The 12,507-nt window shown below is 51.7% G+C and overlaps 2 protein-coding genes across 2 annotated transcripts in view; one reads left to right on the forward strand and one right to left on the reverse strand.

The window, feature by feature from the left end:
• LOC119938131 lies at positions 1-9,729 on the reverse strand. The gene is made up of 4 exons (XM_038757837.1): positions 9,535-9,729; positions 3,410-3,809; positions 1,988-2,275; positions 1-334 (listed from the first exon to the last, which is right to left on the reverse strand). Exons 1-4 carry the CDS (start codon positions 9,727-9,729, stop codon positions 303-305), a joined length of 915 nt encoding a protein of 304 aa, XP_038613765.1. The 3' UTR covers positions 1-302.
• The window catches only part of LRRC58 (leucine rich repeat containing 58), a 23,342-nt gene continuing 20,544 nt past the window's right edge, over positions 9,710-12,507 (forward strand). The window contains exon 1 of the mRNA XM_038758008.1: positions 9,710-10,242. Coding sequence (XP_038613936.1) covers positions 9,728-10,242 — 515 coding nt within the window. The 5' untranslated portion in view covers positions 9,710-9,727. The remainder of the gene's footprint in view (positions 10,243-12,507) is intronic.

Here is a 12,507-nt window from a genome sequence, read left to right on the forward strand (position 1 = left end):
CTATTATCTCATTCCTACGAAGCATCGGAGTTCCGAGACGGAGAAACGGTGGGAGGGAGAGGGAGAGGAGAGGCAGGGAATGGAGGAAACCTAAAGGCCGGAACGCCGGGAAGGGGAGAGGAAATGGAGGCCTAAGCCCCGGGAAGACAAGAGACGTGGAGACAGCGGGTGGCTGAGGGATTTCCGACGATCCGCCCTCCGCCCTCTCTTCCTCCAGACTCGGGTCGCCGACCACCTGGGACCCTCGTAGGTGTAGACTGGGATCCTCGGGGCCTGGGTTCCCGAGAGCGGTCTCGGGGCAGCTAGTAGTAATCGTACATGTGGTGCTTTCTCCCTGAAAAAGCCAAAAAAAACCAAACCAGCATCAGAGGAGGAGCTTCAATAATAATGATACTAATAAGGATAATTGCGGGATTTGTTAAGCGCTCACTAAGTCGAAGTAGGAGGGAGAACAGGAACTGAATCCCCATTTCACAGACGAGAGAAATGAGGCCCATCATCATCATCATCAATCGTATTTATTGAGCGCTTACTATGTGCAGAGCACTGGACTAAGCGCTTGGGAAGTACAAATTGGCCCAGAGAAATTGACTCGCCCACAGTCACACAGCAGGTAATCAAGCAATCAATCAATCGTATTTATTGAGCGCTTACTGTGTGCAGAGCACTGGACTAAGCGCTTGGGAAGTACAAGTTGGCAACATCATCATCATCATCATCAATCGTATTTATTGAGCGCTTACTGTGTGCAGAGCACTGGACTAAGCGCTTGGGAAGGACAAGTTGGCAACATAGAGAGACGGTCCCTACCCAACAGCGGGCTCACAGTCTAAAAGGGGGAGATGGAGAACAAAACCAAACATACTAACAAAATAAAATAAATAGAATAGATAATAAAGAGTAATAAATATGTACAACCATATATACATATATACAGGTGCTGTGGAGAAGGGAAGGAGGTAAGATGGGGGGATGGAGAGGAGGACGAGGGGGAGAGGAAGGAAGGGGCTCAGTCTGGGAAGGCCTCCTGAAGGAGGTGAGCTCTCAGTAGGGCCTTGAAGGGAGGAAGAGAGCTAGCCCACGTACAGTGCTCTGCACACAGTAAGTGCTCAATAAATATGATTGAATGAATGAATGAATGAATGAATGAACCCAAACTAATATCTGTCTCCCCTACCCCCAGACCGTAAGCTCACTGTGGGCAGGGAATCAATCAATCAATCAATCGTATTTATGGAGCGCTTCCAGTGTGCAGAGCACTGGATTAAGCGCCTGGGAAGTCCAAGTTGGCAACATATAGAGCCGGTCCCTACCCAACAATGGGCTCACAGTCTAGAAGAATGCGTCTGTCTCTCTCAGTGCTCTGCACGCTGTAAGCGCTCAATAAGAAGAAGCAGCGTGGCTCAGTGGAAAGAGCCCGGGCTTTGGAGTCAAAGGTCATGGGTTCGAATCCCGGCTCCGCCACCTGTCTGCTGTGTGACCTTGGGCAAGTCACTTCACTTGTCTGAGCCTCAGTTCCCTCATCTGTAAAATGGGGATTAATAATAATAATAATAATGGCATTTTTTATTAAGCGCTTACTATGTGCAAAGCACTGTTCTAAGCACTGGGGAGGTTACAAGGTGATCAGGTTGTCCCGCGGGGGGCTCACAGTCTTGATTCCCATTTTACAGATGAGGTAACTGAGGCCCAGAGAAGTGAAGTGACTTGCCCAAAGTCACACAGCTGACAGTTGGTGAACCCCGGACCTCTGACTCCATAGCCTGGGCTCTTTCCACTGAGCCACGCTGCTTCTCCCGAGATGAAGACTGTGAGCCCCCCGTGGGACAACCTGATCACCTTGTAACCTCCCCAGCGCTTCGAACGGTGCTTTGCACATAGTAAGCGCTTAACAAATGCCAACTTTATCATTATTATTATTATTATTATTAATAAATGGGACTACAAATCCCGTCCCCGGCCCAGCGCCCCGGGCCCGCCCGCTCACTGGGGATCCGGCGGATGGACTTGACGGGCTGGTGGTTGGCATCGGTCTCCAGGATGCGGCAGACGTACGTCTCGTGGAGCTTGACGAGGCGGTGGTGGAGGACGGTGAGGACCCGGTGAGCCCCGTCCCTGCGCTCCTCCAGGATCTCCACGCTGCTGAAGTTGCTGACGTCCTCCTCGGCCCGGTTGAGCCAGGTCACGTTGGGCATGTGATACCAGCCCTTGGAGAGGCACACGGCCACGTGCTCCTCGCCCCGCCGCTCAAACCGCACCGGGGGCTCTTCGGCCGCTAGGCCCGGCGCGGGGAAGGGTAAGAACAACAACCGAGGTACCTGTTAATCAATCCATCAATCAATCGTATTTATTGAGCGCTCACTGTGTGCAGGGCACTTGGGAAGTACACGCTGGCAACATATAGAGACGGTTCCTACCCAACAGCGGGCTCACGGTCTAGGAGGGGGAGACAGAGAACAAAACCAAACATACTAACAAAATAAAATAAATAGAATAGATAGGTACGAGTAAGATAAATAAATAAATAGAGTAATAAATCTGTACAAACATATATACATATATACAGGAGCTGTGGGGAAGGGAAGGAGGTAAGATGGGGGGGATCAATCAATCAATCAATCAATCAATCGTATTTATTGAGCGCTTACTGTGTGCAGAGCACTGTACTAAGCGCTTGGGAAGTACAAATTGGCAACACATAGAGACAGTCCCTACCCAACAGTGGGCTCACAGTCTAAAAGGGGGAGACAGAGAACAGAACCAAACATACTAACAAAATAAAATAAATAGAAAAGATACGTACAAGTAAAATAAATAAATAAATAGAGTAATAAATATGTACAATCAATCAATCAATCGTATTTATTGAGTGCTTACTGTGTGCAGAGCACTGTACTGCGCGCTTGGGAAGTCCAAGTTGGCAACATCTAGAGACGGTCCCTACCCAACAGTGGGCTCACAGTCTAAAAGGGGGAGACAGAGAACAAAACCAAACATACTAACAAAATAAAATAAATAGAAAAGATACGTACAAGTAAAATAAATAGAGTAATAAATATGTACAAACATGTATACATCTATACAGGTGCTGTGGGGAAGGGAAGGAGGTAAGATGGGGGGATGGAGAGGGGGACGAGGGGGAGAGGAAGGAAGGGGCTCAGTCTGGGAAGGCCTCCTGGAGGAGGTGAGCTCTCAGTAAGGCCTTGAAGGGAGGAAGAGAGCTAGCTTAATAAATATCATTTAAAAAAAAAAAGATGGGGCAGCAGGGAGGAAGCGCTCAGTAAATACAATATAAAAATGAAAAAAGTGCCGAGGGGCCGGAGGTGGGCCCCTCTCTAGGAAACTCGATTTGTCAGGGCCGCTGGGACGGCCGGGACCCCGGGGTGGGGGGACCGGAGGGGGTCCTCACCTTCCACGACCAGTTTGATCTTGCGCCTGCCCCTGCCGTGGGGCGTGCTGGCCGAACAGGTGTAGACGGCCTCGTCGTGCGCCTCCACGTCCCTGAGGAGCAGGGCCAGGCTGCCCTCCGCCATGCCGTCGAGGTCGACGGCCGCCCGCCCCCCGTACAGGCCGCTCTGCTCCTCCGGCTGCTCCCGGCCGTCGCCGAACCGGTACACCACCTTGGAGAAGACCTCGAAGAAGTCGTAGGAGCGGAAGAAGCGGAAGTACTCCTCGTCGTCGGCCACCTCGAACACCTCCCGGATGTCGTCGCGCTCCCAGGAGAGCTCCAGCCCGTCGGGGCCGTCCACGAAGGCGAAGGCGCAGGGCAGGGCCACGTCCGTGTAAGGCCGCACCCGCACTTCCTTCTCCTCCGGGGCCGCCGCCGCCGCGGGGATCGTGGGCCCTATTCGATTTATTTTATTTTGTTAATATGTTGAGTTTTGTTGTCTGTCTCCCCCTTCTAGATGTTGCCAACTTGGACTTCCCTTTTAGACTGTGAGCCCACTGTTGGGTAGGGGCTGTCTCTATATGTTGCCGACTTGGACTTCCCAAGCGCTTAGTCCAGTGCTCTGCACACAGTAAGCGCTCAATAAATACGATTGAATGAATGAATGAGACCCCGGCCCGAGACGCCCACCGGCCCCCCAGCCGCGGAGGAAGGCCTGGGCCCGCCGAGGGACAGCAGAGCCGGGGACTGAGCCCACTTCTAGACTGTGAGCCCGCTGTTGGGTAGGGACTGTCTCTATATGTGGCCGACTTGGACTTCCCAAGCGCTTAGTCCAGTGCTCTGCACACAGTAAGCGCTCAATAAATACGATTGAATGAACGAATGAGACCCCAGTCCGAGACGCCCACCGGCCCCCCAACCGCGGAGGAAGGCCTGGGCCCGCCGAGGGACAGCAGAGCCGGGGACTGAGCCCACTTCTAGATCGTGAGCCCACTGTTGGGTAGGGACTATCTCTCTATGTTGCCAACTTGGACTTCCCAAGCGCATAGTACAGTGCTCTGCACACAGTAAGTGCTCAATAAATACGATTGATTGATTGATTGCAACCCCGGCCCCCCTCCCTACCGTCTTTATAATACTAACTGTGGTATTTGCTAGGTGCTTACTATGTGCCAGACACTAAGGCACTAGAGAAGCGGAAAGAGCCCGGGCTTGGGAGTCAGAGGTCACGGGTTCTAATCTCGGCTCCGCCACTTGTCAGCTGGGTGACTTTGGGCCAGTCACTTCACTTCTCTGGGCCTCAGTTCCCTCATGTGTCAAATGGGGATGAAGACTGTGAGCCCCACGGGGGACAACCTTGATTACCTTGTATCCCCCCCACCCAGTGCTTAGAACATAGTAAGCGCTTAGCAAATACCATCATTGTTATTATTCTCTGGGCCTCAGTTCCCTCATCTGTCAAATGGGGATGAAGACTGTGAGCCCCACGTGGGACAACCTGATCACCTTGTATCTCCCCCAGTATTTAGAACAGTGCTTGGCACACAGTAAATGCTTAACAAATGCCATCATTGTTATTATTATTATTATTATTATTATTATTATCAAATTGTCCTCAGCTCAGGCCCTGCAGGATGTGGGGGTGCGAGTGGGGGGCTCGGGGGAGCCCAAGAACAAGCCGGGATGCTCCTCCGCCCCCTCGCCCACCACCCCAAAACAAGGAACCAGATGCGGGCCGCCTCCTGTCCCTTGGGTGCCCTAATAATAATGGTATTATTATTAATATTATATATATTATAAATACATGTTATTATTAATAGGGAAGCAGCGTAGCTCAGTGGAAAGAGCCCGGGCTTGGGAGCCAGGGGTCATGGGTTCTAATCCCGGCTCCGCCACATGTCAGCTGGGTGACTTTGGGCAAGCCACTTCAAACAGTGCTTTGCACATAGTAAGTGCTTAACAAATGCCATCATTCTTCTTCTTCTTCTCTGGGCCTCAGTTTCCTCATCTGTATAATGGGGGTGAAGACTGTGAGCCCCCCGGGGGACAACCTGATGACCTCGTATCTACCCCAGCGCTTAGAACAGTGCTTGGCATATAGTAAGCGCTTAACAAACACCACCATTATTATTATTATTTGTTCAGCGCTTACAATGTGCCAAGCACTGTTCTAAGCGCTGTATTATCAGAGGGTCTCCCCTTTCAGATTTTTTTTTGCCCCCCGCCCCCGGGCACTGTCCAGACGGGGTGTCCAGTGAGGGGTTGGACTCACCTGGCCGGTGGAGCAGGAGGAGGAGGAGGAGGAGGAGGAGGGGGAGGAAGAGGGGGCGAGGGGCGGCCAGGGGCGCAGGGGGGAGTGAGCTGAGCATCCTCCAGGTGCGGGGGGTTGTGGTGAGCGTTCTGGCAAGGGGCAGCAGCAGCAGCGACTGCCCCCACCGCCCTGTCTATGGCAAGGATGCAGGGCGGAGAGGCGGGGAGCAGAAACCCCCTGGGAGGGAGGCTAACGAGGAGGCCGGGGGGCGGGGAAGGAGGGAGGCCAGCAGTGGGAGGGATGGAGGGCAGAGGGCCGAGGGAATGGGGGAGCTGGGCGGCAGTGGGAGGGATGGAGGGCAGAGGGCCGAGGGAACTGGGGAGCTGGGAAGCAGTGGGAGGGATGGAGGGCAGAGGGCCTTGGGAATGGGGGAGCTGGGCGGCAGTGGGAGGGATGGAGGGCAGAAGGCCTTTGGAATGGGGGAGCTGGGCAGCAGTGGGAGGGATGGAGGGCAGAAGGCCGAGGGAATGGGGGAGCTGGGCAACAGTGGGAAGGATGGAGGGCAGAGGGCCGAGGGAATGGGGGAGCTGGGCGGCAGTGGAAGGGATGGAGGGCAGAAGGCCTTGGAATGGGGGAGCTGGGCAGCAGTGGAAGGGATGGAGGGCAGAAGTCCTTTGGAATGGGGGAGCTGGGCAACAGTGGGAAGGATGGAGGGCAGAGGGCCGAGGGAATGGGGGAGCTGGGCGGCCCTGGGAAGGATTGAGGGCATAGGGCCGAGGGAATCGGGGAGCTGGGCAGCAGTGGGAAGGATGGAGGGCAGAGGGCCGAGGGAATGGGGGAGCTGAGCGGCAGTTGGAGGGATGGAGGGCAGAGGGCCGAGGGAATGGGGGAGCTGGGCAGGAGTGAGAGGGATGGAGGGCAGAGGGCCGAGGGAATGGGGGAGCTGGGCAACAGTGGGAAGGATGGAGGGCAGAGGGCCGAGGGAATGGGGGAGCTGGGCAGCAGTGGGAAGGATGGAGGGCAGAGGGCCGAGGGAATGGGGGAGCTGGGCAGCAGTGGGAAGGATGGAGGGCAGAGGGCCGAGGGAATCGGGGAGCTGGGCAGCAGTGGGAAGGATGGAGGGCAGAGGGCCGAGGGAGTCGGGGAGCTGGGCAGGAGTGAGAGGGATGGAGGGCAGAGGGCCGAGGGAATGGGGGAGTTGGGCAGCAGTGGGAAGGATGGGGGGCAGAGGGCCGAGGGAATGGGAGAGCTGGGCCGGAGTGGGAGGGATGGAGGGCAGAGGGCATAGGGGGAGCTGGACGGCAGTGGGAGGGATGTGGGCACAGAGGACCTCTAAACTGGAAGCTCGTCGAGGGCGGGGAAGGCGTCTGTCTATCGCTGTAGTGTCCTCTCCCCAGCGCTTAGCACACCACGCCGAGAAGTAGCATGGCTCAGTGGCAAGAGCCCGGGCTTGGGAGTCAGAGGACTTGGGTTCTAATCCCGGCTCTGCCACTTGTCTGTTGCGTGACTTTGGGCAAGTCACTTCACTTCTCTGGGCCTCAGTTACCTCATTTGTAAAATGGGGATGAAGACCGTGAGCCCCAGATGGGACAACCTCATTACCTTGGATCTACTCCAGTGCTTAGAACAGTGCTTGGCACATAGTAAGTGCTTAACAAATGTCATTATTATTATGAATGAATGTAAGAATCAATGAATGAATGAATGGATGAATAATAATAACAATAATGATGATGGCATTTGTTAAGCACTTACTATGTGCCAAGCACTGTTCTAAGTGCTGGGGGGATACAAGGTGATCAGGTTGTCCCCCATGGCACTCACAGTCTTCATCCCCATTTTCCAGATGAGGGTACTGAGGCCCAGAGAAGTGAAGGGACTTGCCCAAATTCACACAGCTGACAAGTGGTGGAGTCGGGATTAGAATCCATGACCTCTGACTCCCAAGCCCGGGCTCTTTCCACTGAGCCACACTGTTTCTTGAATGAATGAATGAGTGAGTGAGTGAATGAATGAATAAGCAGCGTGGCCTAGTGGAAAGAGCCCGGGCTTGGGAGTCAGAGGTCATGGGTTCTAATACCGGCTCCCCCACATGTCTGCTGTGTGACCCTGGGCAAGCCACTAACTTCTAGGAGCCTCAGTTCCGTCACCTGTAAAATGGGGATTATGACTGTGAGCCCCCCCGTGGGACAACCTGATCACCTTGTAACCTCCCCAGCGCTTAGAATAGTGCTGGGCACATAGTAATAATAATAATAATGATGATGATGGTATTTGTTAAGCGCTTACTAAGCACCAAGCACTGTTCTAAGCGCTGGGGGGGGGGGGGGGCTACAAGGTAATCAGGTTGTCCCACGTGGGGCTCACAGTCTTGATCCCCATTTTCCAGATGAGGGAACTGAGGCCCAGAGAAGTGAAGGGACTTGCCCAAAGTCACCCAGCTGACAATTGGCGGAGCTGAGATTTGAACCCATGACCTCTGACTCCCAAGCCTGGGCTCTTGCCACTGAGCCACGCTGCTTCTCTAAGAAGCACTTAACAAATGCCATTATAATGAATGAATGAGTGAATTATTGAATGATTGAATGAATGAATGAATGAGTGAGTGAATGATTGAATGAATGAAAGAATGATTGAATGAGTCCCAGTGAGTGAGTCCCAGACTGAGCCCCCTCCTTCCTCTCCCCCTCCCCATCCCCCCACCCTACCTCCTTCCCCTCCCCAGAAAACCTGTATATATGTTTGATCAGATTTATTACTCTATTCATCTTACTTGTACATATTTACTATTCTTTTTATTTATTTTATTTTGTTAATATGTTTTGTTTTGTTGTCTGTCTCCCCCTTCTAGACTGTGAGCCCTTTGTTGGGTAGGGACTGCCTCTATCTGTTGCCAATTTGTACTTCCCAAGCGCTTAGTACAGTGCTCTGCACATGGTCAATGCTCAATAAATATAATTGAATGAATGCTTGAATGGATGAATAGCATGTAACAAATGCCATCATTATAATGAATTCATTCAATCGTATTTATTGAGCGCTTACTGTGTGCAGAGCACTGTACTAAGCGCTTGAATGAATGAATGAATGGGTGGATGAATGATTGAATGAATGAACGATTGAATGGATGAATGATTGAATGAATGAGTGAACAGATGAATGAATGATTGAATGAATGAATGAACGATTGAATGGATGAATGATTGAATGAATGAGTGAACAGATGAATGAATGATTGAATGAATGAATGAACGATTGAATGGATGAATGATTGAATGAATGAGTGAACAGGTGAATGAATGATTGAATGAATGAATAAATGAATGAACGATTGACTGGATGAATGATTGAATGAATGATTGAATGAATGAGTGAATGGATGAATGAACGATTGAATGAATGAATGAACGATTGACTGGATGAATGAGTGAATGAATGAATGAACCAATGAAAGATTGAATGAATGAATGAACAAATGAACGAATGAATGAACAAATGAACGATTGAATGGATGAATGATTGAATGAATGATTGAATGGATGAATGAACAAACGAATGAAAGATTGAATGAATGAATGAACGAATGAACGATTGAATAGATGAATGATTGAATGGATGAATGAACGAACGAATGAATGAATGATTGAATGAATGAGTGAACGAATGAATGAATGATTGAATGAATGAACGAACGAATGGATGAATGATTGAATGAATGAGTGAACGGATGAATGAATGATTGAATGGATGAATGATTGAATGAGTGGGTGAATGGATGAATGATTGAATGAACGAATGAATGAATGAGTGAACGAATGAATGAATGAATGACGCAGCCCCGGACTGCGCACGCGGGAGGGCCTCCCCGGCCGCCTCCGTCACGTGACGAACGAACGAACGAAGCCGAGGCTGCCCCGGACTGCGCATGCGGGCGGGCCTCCCCTCGGGCGCGCGCCTCCGCCCGCGTCCATCCAGAGTCCGGGGCGGGGCCCGGGCCCCTGGATGGCGGGGGGAGGTCCCGTCCGCGGGCTGCAAGGCGGCGGGACGTATTCAGGGTCCGGGGCCGCGGGGCGGTGAGGGGGACGAACATGGCGGCGGCGGCGGCCGAAGCTGAGGAGAGCGGGCCGGAGGAGGACGACGAGGAGGACGATGACGATGAGGAGGAGCTGGACCTGTCGCGCCTGGGCGTGTCGGCGGCGAGCGTGGCGTCCGAGGTTTTGTCCCGGGGCCCGAGCGGGGCGCGGCGGCTGCTGCTGCCTCAGAACGGGCTCCGGGCGCTGCCGGCGGGGCTGGGCGCGCGGTTCCCGCGGCTGCGGCTGCTGGACGTGAGCGGCAACGGGCTGAGCGCCCTGGGGCCCGAGCTGCTGGCCCTCGGACGGCTGCGCACGCTGCTCGCCAAGAACAACCGGCTGGGCGGGCCCAACGCGCTGCCCAAGGGGCTGGCCCGGGCCCCGCTCGGGGCCTCCCTCCGCGTCCTCAACCTCAGCGGAAACCGGTTCCGACACCTGCCGCCGGACCTGCTCCGCCTCCGCGGCCTCCGCAGCCTCAGCCTCGGCGGGAACCTCCTCCACGCCATTCCCCCCGACATCGAGAACCTGCAAAGGTCGGGCGCGCGGAAACCCAGGGCGGGATGGGGGACCCGTCATCGTTATGATGATGATGATGACGTTTATTAAGCGCTTACTGTGGGCCGAGCACCGTTCTGAGCGCAGGGGAGCATGCAAGGTGATGAGGTGGTCCCTCGTGGGGCTCACAATCTTCATCGCCATTTTACACCTGAGGTAACTAAGGTACGGAGAATAATAGTAGTAATGATGGCATTTATAATAATAATATTGGTGTTTATTAAAAGCGCTTACTGTGGGCCGAGCACCGTTCTGAGCGCAGGGGAGGATGCAAGGTGATGAGGTGGTCCCTTGTGGGGCTCGCAGTCTTCATCGCCATTTTACACCTGAGGTAACTGAGGTACGGAGAATAATAGTAATAGTCATGACATTTATAATAATGATGTGGGTATTTATTAAGTGCTTACTATGGGCCGAGCACCGTTCTGAGCGCAGGGGAGGATGCAAGGTGATGAGGTGGTCCCTCGTGGGGCTCACAGTCTTCATCGCCATTTTACAGCTGAGGTAACTGAGGCACGGAGAATAATAGTAATCAAGATGGCATTTATAGTAATAATGTTGGTATTTATTAAGTGCTTACTATGGGCCGAGCACCGTTCTGAGCGCAGGGGAGGATGCAAGGTGATGAGGTTGTCCCTCGTGGGGCTCACAATCTTCATCGCCATTTTACACCTGAGGTAACTGAGGTACAGGGAATAATAGTAGTAATGATGGCATTTATAATAATAATATTGGTATTTATTAAAAGCGCTTACTATGTGCCGAGCACCGTTCTAAGCGCAGGGGAGGATGCAAGGTGATGAGGTTGTCCCTTGTGGGGCTCACAGTCTTCATCGCCATTTTACACCTGAGGTAACTAAGGTACAGAGAATAGTAGTAATAATGATGGCATTTATAATAATAATAGTAGTATTTGTATTTATTAAGCGCTTAGTGTGGGCCGAGCACCGCTCTAAGCGCAGGAGAGGATGCAAGGTGATGAGGTTGTCCCTTGTGGGGCTCACAGTCTTCATCGCCATTTTACACCTGAGGTCACTGAGGTACAGAGAATAATAGTAATAATGATGGCATTCATAATAATAATATTGGTATTTATTAAAAGCGCTTACTGTGGGTCGAGCACCGTTCTAATCATTCATTCATTCAATTGTATTTATTGAGCGCTTACTGTGTGCAAAGCACTGGACTAAATCACAGGGGAGGATGCAAGGTGATGAGGTTGTCCCTCGTGGGGCTCACAATCTTCATCGCCATTTTACAGCTGAGGTAACTGAGGTACGGAGAATAATAGTAGTAACGATGGCATTTATAATAATAATATTGGTGTTTATTAAAAGCGCTTACTGTGGGCCGAGCACCGTTCTAATCGCAGGGGAGGATGCAAGGTGATGAGGTTGTCCCTTGTGGGGCTCACAATCCTCATCGCCATTTTACAGCTGAGGTAACTGAGGCACAGAGAATAATAGTAATAAAGATGGCATTTATAATAATAATATTGGTATTTATTAAGAGCAATTACTGTGGGCCGAGCACCGTTCTAAGCGCAGGGGAGGATGCAAGGTGATGAGGTGGTCCCTTGTGGGGCTCACAATCTTCATCGCCATTTTACAGCTGAGGTAACTGAGGCACAGAGAATAATAGTAATAAAGATGGCATTTATAATAATAATATTGGTATTTATTAAGAGCAATTACTGTGGGCCGAGCACCGTTCTAAGCGCAGGGGAGGATGCAAGGTGATGAGGTGGTCCCTTGTGGGGCTCACAATCTTCATCGCCATTTTACAGCTGAGGTAACTAAGGCACGGAGAATAATAGTAATAAAGATGGCATTTATAGTAATAATGTTGGTATTTATTAAGTGCTTACTATGGGCCGAGCACCGTTCTGAGCGCAGGGGAGGATGCAAGGTGATGAGGTTGTCCCTTGTGGGGCTCACAGTCTTCATCGCCATTTTACACCTGAGGTAACTGAGGTACAGAGAATAATGCTAATAATGATAGCATTTATAATAATAATATTGGTATTTATTAAAAGCGCTTACTGTGGGTCGAGCACCGTTCTAATCATTCATTCATTCAATTGTATTTATTGAGCGCTTACTGTGTGCAAAGCACTGGACTAAATCACAGGGGAGGATGCAAGGTGATGAGGTTGTCCCTCGTGGGGCTCACAATCTTCATCGCCATTTTACAGCTGAGGTAACTGAGGTACGGAGAATAATAGTAGTAACGATGGCATTTAT

Source organism: Tachyglossus aculeatus, chromosome 16 (assembly GCF_015852505.1).
Source record: "Tachyglossus aculeatus isolate mTacAcu1 chromosome 16, mTacAcu1.pri, whole genome shotgun sequence".
Classification (NCBI taxonomy): Eukaryota; Metazoa; Chordata; class Mammalia; order Monotremata; family Tachyglossidae; genus Tachyglossus; species Tachyglossus aculeatus.

What these genes read in the sequence shown, in the direction of transcription:
- LOC119938131 (XM_038757837.1), bottom strand. Translation starts at nt 9,729, where the DNA reads ATGTTCGTCCCCCTCACCGCCCCGCGGCCCCGGACCCTGAATACGTCC. An exon ending in GATCAAACTGGTCGTGGAAG is followed by an intron (nt 2,276 to 3,409) that starts GTGAGGACCCCC and finishes CGCCGGGCCTAG; the next exon opens with CGGCCGAAGAGCCCCCGGTG. An exon ending in GTCCATCCGCCGGATCCCCA is followed by an intron (nt 335 to 1,987) that starts GTGAGCGGGCGG and finishes TGGCTTTTTCAG; the next exon opens with GGAGAAAGCACCACATGTAC.